This window comes from Haplochromis burtoni, unplaced genomic scaffold (assembly GCF_018398535.1).
Source record: "Haplochromis burtoni strain Fernald_Lab_line unplaced genomic scaffold, NCSU_Asbu1 Contig_141, whole genome shotgun sequence".
In the NCBI taxonomy this organism is placed as follows: Eukaryota; Metazoa; Chordata; class Actinopteri; order Cichliformes; family Cichlidae; genus Haplochromis; species Haplochromis burtoni.
The window spans coordinates 639160-659481 of NW_024582502.1; the positions used below are offsets into that span (position 1 = coordinate 639160).

Below are 20322 nucleotides of genomic sequence, written 5' to 3' on the forward strand. Positions count from 1 at the left end.
AGCTACATTTCTCACTAAGCCAGCAAAATCAAGCTTCCACATCCAGTGCTGGACACACCACATGACACCCTGTGGCTCCAAAAAAGACAGCTGTAAACTATGAGGACAATTTCCTGACTAACATATCTGAAGAACTATAAGTTGTGTGGAAAACATTTGCAAAATTTGGCCCTGAGGGTGCTACCGCAAGAAAGCTCATGCAGTGAGTAATGGAAAGAAATCATCTTCATTGTTTCCTTCTCTTTATCCACACTCGACTGCCTCATTATTTTCTGTTATATTTTCAGCAGTGGGCCTTCGCTGTGTTCTCAAATACTACTTTTTCTTTCCTCTTTTACTCCTTCAGTTTCCATCTGTCTCTCCCTTTTTCACTTTCTCCTTTCATTACTTAATTCCCTGCTTTCATTTTTTTCATGACTTCATTCCTTTCTTTACAAGCTCCTCTCTGTCTCACCCTCTCTTTCTCTCACTCCTCCCTCTTCGTCTCCCTGTCAGTCTGCCAACAGCCCAACAGCCCAGCCTGTTCGTTTTCGTCCTCCGCCTAGAAAACAAGGTCTAAAGTTCAAAGCTGCTGTTGTGGATTGGCGGAAGGAGAGGGAACACAGAAGGAGGCCAGACCTGGGTCAAAACAGATTTGAATATCGTCTTAAGTAGATGGAATTTGAATTTAACCAGATACCACATTTTAATTTCAGCACACGTAATCACTTTGAATTGGGTGAATAAAACAGGAATCGTTTACTCTGGTCTTGACCAGCGTCTCAACACATTTTATTCAAATGCGATAGTGAAAGAATAAAATGTTTTTGTCTTAAGTCTTGTGCCTTAAATGAATTCAGAATAAGGGAAATACCCTCTGCACCAGCAACAACAATATGAAATGTTAATACAAGGCAGAATGGATCCATGCTGTCATTGTTGTTTATGACTCATCATGACCAGCAGCAGAAACTGGGACTCATTAGACCGGGCAACATTTTTCAATTTCTTTTGTCCAGTTTTGATGAATGTGTGTGAATTGTAACCTCAGTTTGCTGTTATGACAGCAGTGACTCCTGTAGCCCAGTTGCTTCAACGTGAGATGTTCTGGTGCATAGCTTGGTTGTGATTATTTAAGTAACTGTTGCTTTTCTATCAGCTCGGATCAGTCTCCCCATTCTCCACTGACCTCTGACATCAATAAGGCATTTTTTTACATGTAGAACTGCTGCTGGATCTTCACTTTTTTCTAGTTCATTCTCTGTAAACACTAGTGATGGTTGGAAAATTGCAGCAGATCAGCAGTTTCTAAATTACTCAGACCAAAACAGTGTGGCACCAACAAACACGCGATGTTCAAAGCCACTTTCTGAGGAATTATATTTTGATTGGTTGGTCATTTTTCATGTTTCCACATCCTGCCTATGCTTAGTGTATACCAGCATATTTTCTATGTGACTAATCTATTCATTTGTACCGCAGGGTTGTTCTGGGTTGTTCCAATGTTAGAATGTGAGTGTGTTTGCCACAAAGACGTGTGTACTCTATTGTTCGTGGGCCTCCACCCGAGTAAGCTAAGTGCTCACCTGCATTTTCCCAGCACATCTTCTTTCAGCCTCCATCTTTGTGGTACCTGTAATAAAAAAAATAAATAAAACAAACTGACCTACTAACTTGTGCACACGCTCAGCATGTACCATGCTGGCAAGTAGGCACATATAAAGGAGGTAAGAACATGCTCTGGTTTTGCAATGTGTTCACTGAGTTGTATGTAATAATTTGAGTAGGGCTAATGAATAACAGGAATTTATAGTGCATCTGCATTTTGTGTTTTATTGAGGAGCATCATTTATAGATGATTTGTTGCTGGCTTGAAAACTATATTTACTTAAAGCACATAATGGCTAAAGACCTTGACAAAGCTGAAACATTACTACTTTCTTAGCAGTTCAAATAATGTTAATAAGCCTGCATTAGTAGAGGACTTTTAAGTCTGAGTTTGCTCTTACAGCAGGAAGATCAAGACTTTGTTGTTGCGTCAATTAAATTTTCTGATGGCCTCCATTAGTGCTAGGGCTGCACAATTAATATAATTTTAGTCCTGATCTCAATTTTAACTTTCCACAATTACATTGTGTCTGAGTACCTGACCACAGGGTTGTATGTGCCAATTACAGCTGTTCCTGCACAAAGTTTCTTGGACATAGTCTTGATGAGTAACTCTCCATTAAAAGACAGATATGCAAAAAATCCAAATGTCTACAACAGTAGAAAGTGAAGAGCTTGTCTCTGGAAAAGAACCATCATTTATTGTTGGAAATTCTTGGAATTAGTGCAAATGGTGCTAAACAAAAAATCCTCCAAAGAGTTTTGAAGAGTTGTGTCTCAACTGTAAAGCAACACAACTTATTCAACTGACTGAAAACACACCACAAACTGCTGGATAATTTATGCCTGAAGGCCAAGAAAAGCAATGCAATGGTTACTAACGCATTCAAAAATCAACTAAAGTCGTCTCTAAGAAAGAAGACTGCATAGCAGTCCAGCTCACAAAGACGGAGAGAAACCACCAACACAGCCATATTCCATTTGAACAAATATTTTGTCTCCAGGCTTCTGGAAAATGGTCAGCATGCTGGACAAAAGCAATTATTTTTTTTCAAAGTAGCAGTACCTGTACTGTGCGCAAGAGCATGCAGGGGAAGTGGAGAGGGATCTCACAACTGGGGAGTACTTTGCTACGAGTTTCAATTGCAAGCAGGTACAATTAATGATGTGTCTGCAAAGATGTTTTAATTAGCTGGAATGTAATACATTTAAAAAGTGAAAGCGAGTACACTGTTGATTTAGTTTTGTTTAAGATTTTGGCGCAATTTAAAAAAAAATATTTATAGTTTTCTCCTAAGATATGTGCAAAATTTAGTTTAATAAGGGAGAGAAATTTTATTTTGATGCAAAGATTTGTACATTAGTAAACTGTAGTCCAATAATTGTGACAGCAGTGTCACAGTTGGGTGCAACAACAAACTTTTTTCACTAAAATCAATGAATAAACATGACCAATAATTGTGGTTTCAATACTGATCATAATAAGCCATCCATCCATCCATCCATCCATCTTCATCCGCTTTATCCGAGGCCGGGTCGTGGGGGCAGCAGCCTAAGCATAATAGGCATGATAGTCATTTTGGCCATAATCATGCAGCCCTAGTTAGTATCTTCAAACTGACCTGGACACACTGAAGGACGAGAACTTCCTTTGCTTTCATTGCATTCAACGTTCAGGCATCTGTTTGCGTAAAATCATAATGTTTGACATCTTGTGACGCCGATTTTTTACCATACTTTAATCAAGCCTATTGTAGTTTATTAATGCTGACATCCATGCCTTGGATGATAATTTACTCATGTTATTGTTATGTGTCTGTGCATGTTATTTCTACGTGTTAAATTCTTTTCTTGTTGTTTTAGTTGTCAGTGGAATATTTTGCTTGTTGAACAAAAAAATTGAATTCAGTTCACATGTTTATTTTAAATCCTTGCAGCCTCCATTCTTCCAAAGTCAGAGGTATTGTGTTTTAGCGTGATCAGACCGATTATTCTTGTCAGTTTGAAGCCATCTAGAGTAGCCTTGAACAGAATTAGTTTTCTCAATTTTTCAGAAACTTTCAGTTTTCTGTTAACAAACAATGTTTGGTTATAACTTAAGAATTTATTGACTAGTTTCTATATTCTAAAGTGTCTACATTTATTAAACGTACCTGCTGCTTTGAGTTTGTTTATTTCCCCCATAATATTGGCCCTTTAGGCCCCAGTCACATAGACCCAGAGACCAGTCGGCAATAGACACTCATTTTTCCATAGAGACCGGTGGTTGCCAGGCAGTTGCCAATCGTTCTCTAAGCCTGTGTGATGAGTCCTTTGGCACTTCATCCTCCACTGTGCTTGATTTCTGAGATCACTGAAAGTCCGATTCTGCTTACCAGATAGCACCATCATACCTCTACCTATAGTTGTCTTTCTATCCACTATTTACCTAGTGTTTGCATTGAAGGTCAGCCTGCTTCTGTCACAAACAGTCTTTCTTCTTGTTCCTTTTGCAGGAGAATGTTTTGACAGCACTGCAATTTATTTCATAATGTGTCTAAAACATAGATCATATGTCAAGATTGTCTTTGATATAAGATCATAAAATCACCCACCTCCCTCTGTATGTTTTGATGTCCAGGATTCATGGAGCCAAATGGGAATCAAATGTCTTTGGACTGAAATTTTTAAAGAGAAAACCCACCTTGTCAAACAAAATTTAACTTGTAGTTTCTCACTTTCCGGCTCAGTAAACAAAACCAGTCAAGCCCTGAGGTGACACAGCCAGAAGTCTCTGTATATCACCAGAGTGAGGAAACATTAGAAGTAGTCATTTATTTTTCGAGTTGTGGGATTTTTGAGTATGTGTACGAGTTAAAGCTCCGGCTCAGCTGCTGCTCTGTTGTGATGTAGTGGACTAGAGTTTATGGCAGTTAGCTTCTAGTGAGGCCCACTGTGAGGCAGCTGGTAGTAAAAGTAGGCCATGTTCCCTGTAGTATAGAGGAGTTCACACTATATCATATAAAGAACAACAAAAAACTTTTTTCTGCTCAGCTTTGAAGTGAAACTATTCGGAGGGAAAATGTTAGGCCCCTCTTAAGCCTTGCAAGATTTTGTTAACCAGAAGAAAATGCTGATGGAAAGTATTTTGTTGAACTATTTAGCCCAATGTTGTTATTAAGAATGCCCCACCTTAGACAGCAGAGAGGGAGGGGAACCTCAGCGTACATGCAACAAATACAGGACAGTTGAACCCGTATGTTGATGTACTGCTTCATAATTTTAAAATGGGATTACAGTGTGCAGTGCATAGTTGTGTTTCGGAGTAAAATATTGTCAAATAGATTCTGGTTAATTTTGACAGAATATTTTGACAATATTTTACTCTAGTTTTAGTCGACTGAATATTATAAGATTATAGTAGAGCAAATCTAAGGCTCAGTTAAGTAAAATATAAAGTGTACAGGTTTGTCATGTTTTTAACCATTGAAAATTGCTTGCTTTCAATTGAAATTAACACTGGTTTAGACTTTATTGTTACTATGGTTCATTAACATGCTGTGTCCACATTCAGTCTGGTAGGAGTTACACTGGTGTTGGATTGCACATCTCTAATTTTATGCATCTTCTCAGGAGCTTCAATTATTCTGAAGTTCAGAAGTTAGTGTTTGTGTGGTAAAAGTTATTTTTCAACTAGTCACTCAAAGAGTGTAATACTGTAATACTTTATTGATCCCTTTATTGTTCTTTTTTCTTGATGTTTACACCAGATCAAAGGTCAGCAGCAGCAGTGTAGGTGGTAGGAATTAAGTTTATCTGCTGTGCTCAGTTAGTGCCAGCTTTAAGTTTCAGTATCTGTAAAACACTACAGCAGCATGTGATGTGTTATGATTCTGATCAAACAAGTCAAACATATTTTTTGACTTTAAGATTTTTTAAGAAAGCCAGTCTGCCTTACTGTTCCACCTAAGTCTTTGTTAATCTGTGCATGTATTTCAGTCACTGTTACTAGAAGAACTCCTCTTTGGAGCTTGGATGGCATGTCTGGGCAAAATCTTTTTTTTATACTTTCTCTTTATTGATTTTCATCTTATTTTACATACAGAAATAAAGAGGGCAAAGGAAACCAACACATTCACATATGTTCACATATTCCAAAATACACAACGCCTTATTTTACTTACATATATTACATATTACACAGGTGCATGTTCCATTCAAACAAATTCGCAGCTGTCCCTCTGCATCACAGAGGTATCAGCTTCTAGTCTCGTGACGTATAACGATCCCATCGTTCCCAAAGTCTCTCTCCTTTCTCCTTCTGTAGCTGCAGTGAGAGGGTAATCGGTTCCATACGATGAATTGTGTTAATAATGTCTATGACCAGCTTCCGTGTGGGGCGGCTTGTCTGTAACCAACGTTTAATAATTGCCTTTTTGCATGCAACCATAATTATTTTCAGTAAGTATGAGTCTCTTTTATTTATATCCTCAGGGATATTCCCAAGGTACATGGTACTAAAGGAGAAGTCCAGTGTTACTTCCAGGTCTTCAGTTTAGGGCATGACCAGAAGACATGGACGCAACCTGCAGCGACCTCCCCGTACACCCTCCAGCATGAAGCGCCTGAACCACTTATTTTGGATTTCTGCTTTGGTGTGATGAAGAATCTAATTAAATTCTTCCATCCAAAATCTCGCCATGTTAAAGGATTTGTGGTAGATAACACATTCTTCCACATCCGCAGCCAATCTTCCTCTGAGATAGTTATACCGGCTTCTTTTTCCCATCGATGACTGACATATCTTGTTGAGGTCTTTTTCATGCTGTAAAACTTCTGTATATTTTGCCTATAGTACCTCTTATAATGTTCTCACCATAAGCATCCATAAATATTTGGATCACCCCACTAGCATCTGCGTCAAGCATTCTAATTTCCTTCCGGAAGAAGCTCCGAACCTGTAGGTAACGATAAAAATCTTCCCTGCCGATCTCGTAAATCTGACACGTCCTCAAAATTTGATCAGCTCCCCATGCTTAACTATCTTACAGATTGCAGTGATTCCATGCCTGGACCACTCCCTGAATTTATGGTCTAACAATGCTGGAAGGAAGCGTGGGAGATACGCTGGCCATCCCAGCAACCCTATTTCCCTATTAAGACCAAAAATTTTAATCACATCTGCCCATTTTTTAAGGGAATGTGGCACATTTCTGTTTCTTCCACCACAACCATGTGGTCTTGCTGTTTTAGCAGCATGTAGGATATAAAGGTCTGTCTAAGTAGAAAATGTGATTTATGATAGAAGGGAAGCTGGAGTAAAAGAAAAACCGTACCCACCCTGTGGTGAACTGTTGTGGGCGGGCTTTATCACCTGCAAAGCCAGGCTTCTACCTTTCTACCTATAAAACCCGAGAGCAGCCAAATGGCTGGTAGGCTTTTAGCTAAGCTTTAGCTTCAGCCAAGTGGAAAGCTAAATTGGCTAGTCATTCATATGTATATTAGGTTGTTACCTGGGAATTCTGGAGGGAGGGGAGTGGGGGTGTGTGATTGAGGGCGTGGGTGTATGTCCTTTGTTGCTGAGATTTATTGATAAAAACAGTACAAAAAACCAACCATTTGTACACATATTTACAAATAATAATAAAAAGTGAGTGAGTACATTTCAACATTTTCAGCAATCACTCACAATCCTGGCACTGCCATGGTATCTGTAGTCTGCATTTACCACATGTGTATCTGTAGCAGTGAACACATCGCACAGTGGCATGATTGTTCTTGCATTTGTGTTTGACCTGACACATGGCTCTTTTTCCAGGGCTAGGTGTGGAGGGTTGTGTCCAAAGCAACTGTTCTTTTCTTGCCTTCTTCGCAGCTACATGAGAGTGAGCCAACTCTCTTGCAAGCTCCACCAGGAAGTCCACCCGTCTTTCCTTCGTCCCGGTGCATGCTTGATACAGCACATGTGCATTCAGTGCTGCCATGTCAATCATGTTATAAAACACGGCAACTGGCCAGCGCCGTGTTCCTCTGCGGACAGTGTACTCCCGAACCATCTGGTCCATCACATCCACGCCACACTTTGTTTTGTTGTAAAGGGTGACAGTGTTTGGCTTCCTTTTGGTAGTGTTATCAGTCTGAACCACGCTGTGCATGCTGCTAAGAATATAGACTGTCTTCTTCCGTTTGGCCGCATACGCCGTCAGCGTGGCAGCAGAGGTTGAAAACACCTAAGAAATAAGATAAATTGTTATTTCCATAGCCCTTTTACACACAATGAAACACATAAACATAGAACAGTAGGTGACAAATGATCCCCACACACTGGAAATTGCAGCGAACTTTGCTCGATCACTGCGGGTGGACTTGTCATCAAAGCGTAGGTGTTGCATGATGTCTTGGAAGCGGTTTCGTGCCATAGTTCCAATTATCTGTGGGTTTCCCAGGTTTGCTGACCAGCAGTCATTTAAGATGGAACCCTGTAACCCCCCGCAAGATGACAATTGCAATAAATGCCATTAGTTCAGGGAGGTCCATGAACCAATGAACATGCTCCGTTTGCTGTGCATGTTGAATAGTCCATTCTTGAATGCTATGAAGCATGTCAAGAGTGATGAAACACAGGAAGCTCTGAAGGCGACTCGAGATACTTCTCCTGGCCTTAGCCGTTGGCTCTCCATCTGCAGCGTACGCTTCTATTGGGGTGAAAGGGAGACAGGTCCCCACCTGTTCTTCACGCCACACTGTGCCATCTTTCGCTGTCTCAGTCCCCAAACAAGCTCTCTTTTTAGGTGCAGAAGCAGTCTCCTCATCTGCAGTGTGAACAAATTCAAATTGTGAGCAATGGGAAGGTCAAACAAAATCACAAATGCATGCATAGATACTAATTATAATTCCAGTATCTCCTCCTCTGTATCAGAATAATGTCTGAAATATCTTACTTACTAACTACATCCACTTACTTGTTTGAAATGAAATAGGAAATAACATGAAATGAAACTAACCGGAAGACTGATCAGACAGCTCTGAGTCCGAATCCGGCTGAACTTCTAGGTCTTCTCCATCCGAGTCACAAGGGTCGACTTCCCTCAGGATCATTTCCAAGGCCTGCTGAGTGGTGAGTCTTCTCTGCATTTTCTTTCCTTGGAGAGGAGGTCCGTACACCACAGAATTCTTCAGGGCAATGAAGGATTAGGCTAAGTGCAGTGAGATTGTATCATATATATAGGGCTTGGCTTCCTGATCAATGGTCCACTACCAAAAGGAAGCCAAGCCCTGTCACCCTTTACAACAAAACAAAATGTTGAAATGTACTCACTCACTTTTTATTATTATTTGTAAATATGTGTACAAATGGTTGGTTTTTTGTACTGTTTTTATCAATAAATCTCAGCAACAAAGGACATACACCCATGTGTGTTGATTTCTCCCTAAGATGGCAAACTGAAACACTCCAAGTTGGTGACTTTTGGAGATTTATTTCCCTGGATGATTGAGAATGCATCAAGATGAAACACAAAAGGAAGTGCACAGCTTTTAGCAGCTCCCCCACGCCCTCAATCACACACCCCCACTCCCCTCCCTCCAGAATTCCCAGGTAACAACCTAATATACATATGAATGACTAGCCAATTTAGCTTCCACTTGGCTGAAGCTAAAGCTTAGCTAAAAGCCTACCAGCCATTTGGCTGCTCTCCGGGTTTTATAGGTAGAAAAGTCAAATGGCTGCTCTCTGGGAGTTTAAGTGATTTATTCCAGTAGAGTGTTTTCCTACGCAAGAGGTTGTATTTATTGGTCTTCAGTTTTATCATCACTCATAGCTCTTTTAGTTGTTTTTTTCTTTCATTCATTTCACAGGTAAAATAATTCTTTTCTTCTACTATGTGTTAACATCATAGGCTGTAAAAACCATTTTTAGAAACAGTTATAAATCAGCGTAAGTGCATTGAGGTGCATAATTAATAAAGTAATCAAAAATGACTAAAATGTGGTTTTACGACTGGAAGCAAACACCCTCATGTAATCACCACAGGTGTACTCCAGCGCTGACCTTTACTGCCTGCGTCTTTAATAGATGTTGTTTTTAAAAGCTGTGTGGCACTGCCACGTTTGAAAAAGCTTCAGTGTATTTTATGTTATGAGCAAGCACAAAGTAGTGATTCGGTAAAGAATTTTAAATGTCCTCTTGGTGAGTGTTTGTTCTGTACGATGCACTGCTATGGGCTTTTAAAGCCTGCTTCATGGAACTAGTTTTTACAAACGATGAGGGGATTGCTGAATTTTTAACAAGACTAGATGGCTCTCAGCTGCACTGCCCACTGCTTCACAGAGGAAAATTGCATCAGCATCAGCATAAACAGCTACTGTAATCTAGCCTGTTTATCCCCCCTCACTACATATTTCATCTGTTGACATTAGATGTCATCTGTATGGCCCTCAGAGGCATTGTGGATGTGTGTTTACAGCTGATGCTGGAGTGTTAATTACAAAAACGAAGGGGGAAAAAGAAGCCACAAACAATGTAAATTGGCTTATATACCTATATATTTATATACTTGAGAAGTCCTTAAAAGAACAGTGAGATTCTAGAACTGGTGTCCTGTTCGCGTCTTTCTGTTTTATTTAAGTCATTAAATTCAAGATGCTGTGATGCATAAATAAGATCAGACCTTTTTTGGTTTATTTTCATGCCTCAGTCTATGTATGTACACACCTGGGACATGAAATTTTAATGACTCTTCTGGATAACATTTAGTAAAATGATTGTTTGGTACACATTTGATTTACCATTGAATTCTGTTATTGAGTATTTACAGTGAGATGGGAGTCACACGGCTCTAATAGTGTGGTGAGCAGGGGTGGGCTTTCGTTTCAAAAACAGCATAGATTCACTTATACATGGAAGACATTATTCATTCTATGTCTTGGTAGTTTGAATATAAATAGTAAGAAATATAAAGTAACTGAGGTATAAAAATAATGTGAGGTGACTGAGTCAGATATCCACATTCATATATTTCTTTACAAAATGCTATATTATATTCAGTGCTATTGTAAAATGTCTTTTTGTGTGTGTGTGTGTGGGAGGGGGGTTAAGACAACATGGCAAAATTGTATTCATAGTTAGAATCCATTATTCACAGCTGAACTGTTTTGTCCAGAAACATTGCCTGTGTTAGCTCCCTTAATCCAGTTCAGTTTGTTTTAGGGGTGTAAATGTTATACCAGCTTATACCTAGTAAGCGTGAAAAACCCTGAAAATTGCTAAAATGAATCCAAACAAAGCACAAAGACTTCTGGCAGACTGCGGTAGCACTATTCCATCAATTATGCTGATCTTAGTTATCACACATTTCAAGTATGATTCCAGATTTGTGGAAAAAGTGATTTGCAGATCTAACTGCTGTTTTAAAGGAAAGATAATGATGATGAGATTAAGGTGGTTTCAGTAACAGGATTAGACAAGAGGAGAGACTGAATAACCTGCCAGGTAAAAAAAAAAGAAAGAAAAAAGGAGAGGGACAAGAGAAAAAAAAAGGAAAAAGGGCTGTCATCTCTATCAGCTAATCATGCTCGCTGTGAATAAATAAAATGACAGTTATTAAGCAGTGTTACAAATGACAAACGAGAGAAAACACAAAAGGGGGAAAGTGTTTAAAGGAGAAGTACCGTTTGAGTTGTTAATTACATACCTGCGGCTGAATCGCATTGTTGTTAATCAGCGCTATTAATGAAAGTGCGGGTTGTTATGGTGTTTTTTGTTTTTTAGATCTGTTGAGAGGTTTGACACACTGTCTCCCTGCTTTACCTTCTCTAATTATTTCATTATTCACCTGCTGCTACATCAGTAAACAAAGCTGTTTTTGTGACAGGATGACTAATGGTGGAGGTCTTGTGTCTGTGTGTGTGTTTGTGTGTATGTGTGTGTGCAGATCTGTCCTATCCAACCACCCCAACACACACACACATGCACACGCACTGTTAGAGGAAATCACTGATATGTAAACACCGATACATACGAGCCAGGTTTAGATGGTGAACGCGTGTTAAAGTAATATTCCTTCAGTATTAAGTATGTTTGTATGTTTGCTGGTGTGTGACCTGCACTCCCACTACAGTGTATTCTGGGTAAGTGGAGTGATGCCTTCACAGCCAGAAGCTCCCAGCTCACGTGTCTGTGGGTTTATGTTTTCCTGGGAACTGGTGTTACAGCTTCTACTTCTATGAACGTCAGCTCCTCCCCGGCTATATTCTGCAGCCACGTGACTCCTGCTGCTCCTTACTTCAGTGCATGCAGCCCCCTCCTCTCTTTGTCCTCATTTTGTTGTCTTCCCCTAACTTGACCTCCCCCTCTGTAGTGCTGTTTATCAGCAGGCTCCAACACACTACTCATTTATATGTCACATTGAAATCTCCATCTTTGTTTTTTTTCCTTGTATTTTCTACAGTTTTGTTTCACTTTTTTCAAGAACTTTATTCTTAAAAATCAAATTAATTTCAACATGTTTCAAATTTTACTCTTGGAAGTCAACACCACTATCTATACGATTATTACATAGGCAACACAAGGAGACAAAGACAGTGAAGACAGAATCATAAAAAGTTTAAAGAGAAATTCAATTTGAGTCTAAAGGTGCAATAAACATGCCATAGAATGAACATGAAAGGCTACTTGCATAAGTAGCGGGGTGTTTGTCATATGTGCACTGCGAAAACAGTGAATAAATAAAATTGACATCTTTTTAACACAAAGAGAAAAAGAAATATTAACCATTAAGCCAAATGAGTTGACTTGATGAAAATACAATACTTTAATCAATGCACAGATGAATGGGGAATTAAATTAAATGAAAAACATCAAGCGATTTATTAAGTTAGTGGGCCACAAAAACAGCTTTAGTGATTCTTGTCATTGATTCTTCAAATCTCTGGAAACCCATACGGTGATGGGTGGAGCACCATTCCTCTAAACATTTTTCCTTTAAATGGTGTTTTCGTGATGATTGTGGGCAATTGTGCTAGTTTACATGCTGGTTCATAAGGGGGGAGATTTGGTGTCTATCATTTTAAAATCATCCACCCCACAAAATCTATAAATAGAGGCACTGTCGTCCAGAAAGTCTTGGTCTTAGTCAGACTTTAGACAAAGTTGCATTTGGAGAAAAAAAAGACTGTTGCTGGTATTATTTTGGTCACAGTTGCCAGTAACTTTTTGTTACACTACTCCTGCATATCTCTCAGAGGAAAGCCAGATGGTGTATGTGCTGGAAAAATTTCGATGGCAGAGAATGTTTCTTCTTGGCAGTATTAAATGCATCAGTCTTTTCACAGCCTCTTCAAATGTACGCTGTTCTGTCATTAATTCTTTTTGCCATTAACACAGTAATTTGAAAATTCTTGAGGCGTGTGTGTGTGTGTGTGTGTGTGTGTGTGTGTGTGTGTGTGTGTGTGTGTGTGTGTGTGTGTGTGTGGCTGTGGCTGTGGCTGTCCCTGCAGACTCATTCAGCCAATAGCTGCACAATGCAGAGTGTGACTATCAATGCCTTTTGCTAAATATGCTAATAACCCAACACCTGTTTGTATAAGAGAGAAAAATACACACTTCACCTCTCTGTCGAGCACACAGTCAAAGACTCCCACAGAAGACACAGGCAAAGAGATTTTTAAGCTTATTTGAGGTTGGCTTTTTTATGGATCTGTGCTTAGAGTATTTATGCTGACTTTAATGTATTTTTGAGTTTTTGTGACCAAGACAGCATGGAGCCGCAGTGGTAACCTCTACTGTCTTTTCCCTTTTCTCCTTAGTGATGGAGCCCATGACGGTGACGACGTCAGTGGTCGGGCCGGAGGAGTTCGATCGCAATGCCCCCAGGATCTGTGGCGTCTGCGGGGACAAGGCCACCGGCTTCCACTTCAATGCCATGACCTGTGAGGGCTGCAAAGGGTTCTTCAGGTGAGTTTCATACTTCAGTTGATGTTTTTGCATGTTGCCTGTTTTGCGTTTTGGTGTATGTTTCTGCTGAGTGTAGGGTGTTTCTGGGTCCAGGCAATGTGAATACATCCTGCTGGGTATTTCAGTCTCTGGTTTGGGGGTTTGTTTGCCCCCTTAATAATGTTGTTTGCACATTTCTGCCAAAAGGACCATTAATCAAGTTAAAATAGTGAAACTTAGAAATAAGAAGTTTGAGATAAGAAATAAAAGCTGTTATGTTTTTACTTTCAAACAGCGAAGGGACCTTCTGTTGTATACTTCTGGGTCTTGCTAGTTTAAAATAAATGAAGTTGTATATTCAATAGCTTATGGGAAAAGAAAATGATCATTCTGTTTATTGAACATTGCCAATCTGAGTTTACATCATAACTGTAGATATTACTGCCTGCATGTTAATGAAGAGTGCATTGTTGTTGACACTGAGGTACAGTTTGTCTGTTTCTGCCTGGCTGCATGACAACGATTGCAGTGCTTTCAGAAGATTATCAATTATTCAGTGTTCACCACAGTCCTGTTATTTTTCATTTTCTTCCTCATCTCTCTTCTCCTTTTTCTTACCCATTACTCAAACAGTGATATTTTAATGTATGTATACTATTCAGCCACAGTGTGAAAATCACTGACAGCTGAAGTAAATGACCGTCTTGTTACAATGGAAAACGTTGCCTGTTGGTATTTATGTGGATGTTACTTTGTTGCGCACCACCCACTTAAACACTGTTGCTAACCAACACCCATTGTTACACAAGCTGTGGCTTCCCCACAAGGTGCCACACCAAACCACAAAAACTGCTCGGAAACAACTCAATTCATCTGTATTGTGTTTCTTATCTTTGTCTTCAAACTCAGACCTTAATCTCATCACAGAAGTATGTAACCCACACGACTTAAGAGACCAAATGTCCCAGTTTCAGAAATGTTGTGAAACTAAAAGGATTTTTTTTTATTCATGTCCCAGCAAATCATGTTTTGGCACCACAGAGTATATCTGTACAGTATAAAATGGATTTAATCTTTTGGTTTAGGCCTTCTCTTTTTAACTTTAAAATTTTGGATGTCTACATTTCAGTAGTATGTACAGTTCATCTGTTGCTGGGTTATCACCAGAAATGCCTGTTTTTAGTAGTATATCGCTTATGTTATAAATGATAAATGATCCCAAATGAGTAACTGATTCTTTGTGGCTCTTCATAGGCGCAGCATGAAACGTAAAGCTTCCTTCACCTGTCCATTTAACGGGAGCTGCACCATCACTAAGGACAACCGGCGTCACTGCCAGGCCTGTCGTCTTAAACGCTGCATTGACATCGGCATGATGAAAGAGTGTAAGTTGATATTTATGACCTCTAATAGTCTAACAGTACTTATGTTGTTGGTGCCATTGCTTGACATGTAAAACATGACTAAAGTATCTTGTATGTAAGTGATCCTTTTTTTTAATGATTAGTTGTAAGTTACTGGGCTGGGTATCAGAGTGAAACCTGCTGGTTTATATATTCAACTGTGGGGTTGAATATATGCTTTGTTAATGAGGACAAAGCATATAAACAAATGGGCATATAGACAAAGCACTTTTTTATTTCAGTAAGATACACTGAAATAATATTATTTTTATAAATTATATTATTATAAATTATATGACTATAGATGGAAAAATTACGATAGCTTCAAGATCAAGATTATGATTAAAAATCATGCTATTATTTGATGTTTGTGCTGGACTTTGATATATGCCTTTGCAGAGTGATACTGAGGCTGATATTAAAGCGAGCATTAACAGCTTTGCTCCTGCTTGACTTACCTTTGATGTAATATTCATGTTCGTATCTGAGATACTGAGCAGCTGGTCTGATGCTGCTTCTGTGTCACTGCTTAAATTAGAAACCAAGGCCACCGCTGCACAAAAGACAATTGATCTGTAATAATTATTTTATTTCTGTAGCTGGGATGGAAAATCAGCCAATAGCATAAATGGTTTTGGTGTAAATTGATCAGATTTATAGGAAGTAGATATCATAAGGTTTGCACCATATGGCAAACTCAGTCGTGGGTCAGATTGTTGCTGAACTTAATAATGTTGTTAATTCTCCTTATAGCCTTCCAGATTAGGGCTTCTGTAGTTAGTGAAGTTTAGTTGGTAGGATTAAAGCATTGTAATCAGTTACTGAAGTAATATTGTCTTATATTTTCAGTTTGATAGTGTTCTGCATTTAACTGTATTGGTTATGCATGTAGCAGCAGGCCTGGGTGTAACACAAGAAGAAGGTGCTGTCAAGGGAAAATGAGCCATCACCTCACCTTTTGTTAACACAAAATAGCATTTGATGCGCAGTGGCTACCATAGTTATTTTGCATGTTTACAAACGATCATATTATACAGTGCTTACATCAACGGTCCTGCATCCAACTTATTTAAATGAAAAATAGGGACTTTAATGTTACAAGCCAGTGTGCATTTCAGTCACATTAAAACTAACTATATAGTAATAGAAAGTACCGCCAGCATCACTGCATGAGCATAATTGTAACAAGTTGTAGATGACAAGAGGTAAATAAGAGAGCAAGTGGGAAGGAAGGAAGGAAGGAAGGAAGGAAGGGGGGAAGGAAGGAAAGAAGGAAGGAAGCCAGGAGGGGTTAAAAGTACTTTTCAACAATGGCTCGCTTTCTTCAAAGAGACAGAATTGTTGAGCTTCCATTTCATTCACAAAAAGACTGTGTGTGTGTGTGTGTGTGTGTGTGTGTGTGTGTGTGTGTGTGTGTAAGAGAGATGATGCAGGGCACAATTCAGACTGGTGATTGCCACCGTGTTCACCATAAATAGACATACTACACTGCAGTGTCTGTTTGTGTCTGATGAAAGAAAAGCGAAGAGAGAGCGAGAAGTTAGAGAGCGACAGGGACTCTTATGTGGATAAAATGGTCTCTTTGTCAGAGCTTATACACAGGTTTGTGGGGAAAACGCAGCCCACTGTATTCACTACTGGGAATTACAGCTGCTCTGCTTGTCTCTATTGTGCCTGCGAAGCAATTTTTCCAAATAAATATCCGTTGTATGCTATGTTAAAGCCTCAGATCTTTGGTAATGATAAATCTGTTATAGAAGAGACGTATTAATACCAACTGCAATTGTGTCATTGACACTGAAAAGAAATGTAGCAGGACTGTATGCTAGCAAGCTTGACACTAAAGCCCAGTTCACACGACTGAATCGAGTCAGATTATTAGCATTCTGTGAATAGAGTAACTGTTAAAAATATTAATATATTATCAATAGATAACATGTACAAGACTGCATGCAAAAATGCATGCAGTATTGTACAATATAAAATCCTGTCTTCCTTCTCTCACCCCAACTGGTCACTGCAGCTGACCACCCCTCCCTGAGCCTGGTTTTGCAGGAGGTTTCTTCCTGTTAAAAGGGAGTTTTTCCTTCCTGCTGTCGCTAAAGTGCTTGCTCATAGGGGGTCATATGATTGTTGGGTTTTCTCTGTATGTATTATTGTAGGGTCTACCTTGAAATATAAAGCACCTTGAGGCAACTGTTGTCGTGATTTGGCGCTATACAAATAAAATTGAATTGAATAAAAATTATGTAGTGTATGCACCTTGGAGCTTCAGCAACATACATACAGTTGGCTTCTTTCTTGAGTTATTTACAAGTTTCTACATCAGAGAATAAAGTTATGTTGAAACCAAGCACACCATTGTTTTTCTTGTGACATTACCAATAAGTTTGATGTGTCACATGGTCCTCTTCCTATTGAAAAAACAAAAGTTGTATCCAAGATGGCCGACTTCTAAATGGCCACCATGGTCACCACCCATCTTGAGGAGTTTGCCCCCTCACATATACTAATGTGCCACAAACAGGACTTTAATATCACCAACCATTCCCATGTTATTACGGTTTATCCATATAAATGGCCCACCCTGTAGAAGATAAGATCAAAGTGTATATGGACTGCTGTGTGTACCTCCAGTTATAAAAGAGTACAGTTATCTTTACTGATGTGTCTTTGTTGTGATAACATACCCGCAGATTACTGAAAATTCAAACTGATCCCAACAAAGAGCCAGATACAGCATTCTATCTACTCAAACATTTATTTATTTTTTATTTATTTAAAGTGATATGTGGAGTTGATAAAGGAGAACAAACAAGTGCTCGTAGTAGTTTTCAAAGCATTGTTTTTAGGGTAATTTTGCTTGTATGACAAAGAAGATAACTCTGATAACTCGTTCTGTGCATATATCTCCATGCGGTTCTTATGCGCCAATCCCAGCTGTTTGTGATTTATTTCATCAGGCGGCCTCGCTGCGGTTGCGTTAAAACTTCTGACTCAAAAGTATTTTCATAAAAAAATAATATGTCTTTGTCAGCTTTTATTTCCATGGAAATAAAATAACATAAGGATTAGGTTTCAGGATTTTTTTTTTCTTTTGTTTTTGAGGATAACATGTAATAAATGAATTTGAACGAGTCTTTTCATTCACACAGTTCAGTTAGCATCAGTTTTGGTGTGTATGTGTTTCTGTCTCTGTATTCTATCCTCTTTATTCTGACGGCTTTGTCTAAGCTTCACCGCCATTCAGATTAGAACTCCGTGTGTGTGTTTGCCCTCTGGTATCTGTGCCAGCTGAGTTCATAGTAAACACCCCTATGCTGTCCTTATTTGACAGAGGTTAGGTGGATGCCAGGACACCCCTCCCCCACGCCTGTGTGTGTGTGTGTGTCATAATACTTGCAGTGTTTGTGTATTTTTGTGTGCTTATCCTTGGGTGGGTGCTTATTTGTAACAGGATTAGAAGTTAAGGAGAATTTCTGAAACATTTTACCGTTTAGGTGGCTGGATTCTCGCCTGCTGTTGCCAAGCCCATCAGTTCCCTAATTTAAATTCTTCACCCTTTCTCTAATGTTTTTGTATTCTGTCCTTTTGACAACCTTTACTCTTGTTCGATGTAACCAGAATTGCCAGATGCTCACTTTGTGGACCAAACATGTTAAACAGAGGGAAATGGTGTGGGTCCAAAACTAAAAGCTTGATCTCCCAGCTTCATCGTCATGAATCTAATGGGCTATTTCCTCTCTAAATAGTAAGTGCAGTAAGTGCTGCAACAGTATTGGTCACCAGAACCACCTTGACATATATCTCACCAAATTGGAGTATTAGAAGTCTCAATTGTGTTTAAGTGGTTGGTTGGCTGGTTTATGAATAAGCCTGCTGGGAACCTCTGGGCCTCCACCACAGGGGCACTCTGCTGCTCGCTTATTGCCAGGGAACAGGACCGGTGTTGACCAAAACTTGTTGGATTTTAATTAATTGCCCCCATCACAGTTTGCCTTTCTTTCTTTCAGCCTTTCTCTCTTTGCTCTCCTCTGCCACTCTGGGCACTTCACCACATCCAATCACTGACTTTACAAACAGCAAACTTTCTTTTGGTAAACTGCTGCTGCCTGCCAAGTGCTGTGGGGTGGTCAAGATGTTCCTTTGATGGTTGGTTGTTTTTTGTGGAAAGCCTTAATGATTCCATCCAGTGCTCAAACTTGGCTGGAAACCGGTTCAATCATGTTCTGGGCTTTAGAATAGCTTCTTTGACGGCTGGTGCCAAACTTGACCAAATTGTGCCCATTCACGATTGAGTTATTTGGATGTCTTCACCACAAGGAGTGGTTCAAGACAGTCCTGGCTTGTGACTGGATGGACACCGGAGTGTAGCCAAAGCCTAATTAATTACAGTCAGTTAAAAGAGATGAAAGCCTAGTAAAACCTAGTTAGCTAAGCAGTCAAGCTTATTGAATTGCCTTTTTAAGCCTCAAGTAGTAGTATTTGTTGTTGTCGTTGGTCTCTGCATCACCCAATCATTTGATTATGTAACGCTGCTTCTGTGGTTGCAGTCCAGGGTGCAATTACAGAAAGTTCACTTTAAAATTAGTTGTTTACAACTTCCAGGGAAACAACCAGTATTCAAGATGAAGTGTGTGTTTTCTGAGTTCTATTTAATTTACAGTCAGCCATGACATATAATTGGTCTCTTAAGCTCTAAAGTACATAAATATTTGCTATCCTTGTACCTTTGATCCAAAGATGTATTTAAAATTAGAAAGACTACAGCTGAATTACAAAAGTTCCCTGTCTTTTAAAAATTGCACATGCTATAAATACTAAACAATAAAAAAAACAGCATAATGTGATTAGACTAAATTAATTGTGCGTAAAACGTAAACAAAACAGTTTTTCTGTAGCTGTCAGATTGCAGCCTCATCTTTTTGGGCTTCAGCCATGACAGTCTGTCTCTTCTTGGCAGTCGCAGCCTGTCTGCAATCACACTGTCTGTCTGCCCAGTTGAGCTCTTCATGGGTAATCGTTTACTATGGCGCAGAGTCAAAGGTATAATATGGGCCAAGGCATTCATAGGTCAGTGGAATGCTTCAGCAGTGACTACAGTGACCCATGGGCTCCAACTTCAGATAACATAAATACTAACTGTAAAAATATTTACCAGTATTTTTAGCATTTCTGAAAACGTTATCTTCAATAATTTAAATTACAATCAGGTGCCCCTTCAATTAGACAAATATCCAGATGCTCATTTAAAAGAGAAACTGAAACTGGAGTGTTTATTGAACCTTTTGTTTAATTTAAAAAAAAGAAATTAATGATCAGTTTAATTTGTATCATTTTTGCTACCATTGCTGGCATTTTTGTGTAATTTACTGCAATGTGTTATTTTGCGATTTATTTATGGGTTTTTTAGGGGTGAAA

The 20322-nt window shown here is 39.2% G+C and overlaps 1 protein-coding gene across 3 annotated transcripts in view; it reads left to right on the top strand.

Moving 5' to 3' along the window:
* Positions 1–20322, top strand: part of LOC102299085 (vitamin D3 receptor A) — a 76195-nt gene that overhangs the window by 38714 nt on the left and 17159 nt on the right. For 2 of the 3 annotated variants that reach the window (XM_042224564.1, XM_005931493.3), the window contains 2 exons: positions 13372–13519; positions 14753–14883. In XM_042224564.1, coding sequence (XP_042080498.1) covers positions 13374–13519; positions 14753–14883 — 277 coding nt within the window. In that variant the 5' untranslated portion in view covers positions 13372–13373. Of the gene's footprint in view, positions 1–13028; positions 13245–13371; positions 13520–14752; positions 14884–20322 lie in introns of those variants that run through there. The other variant, XM_005931495.3, reaches the window with a different exon arrangement.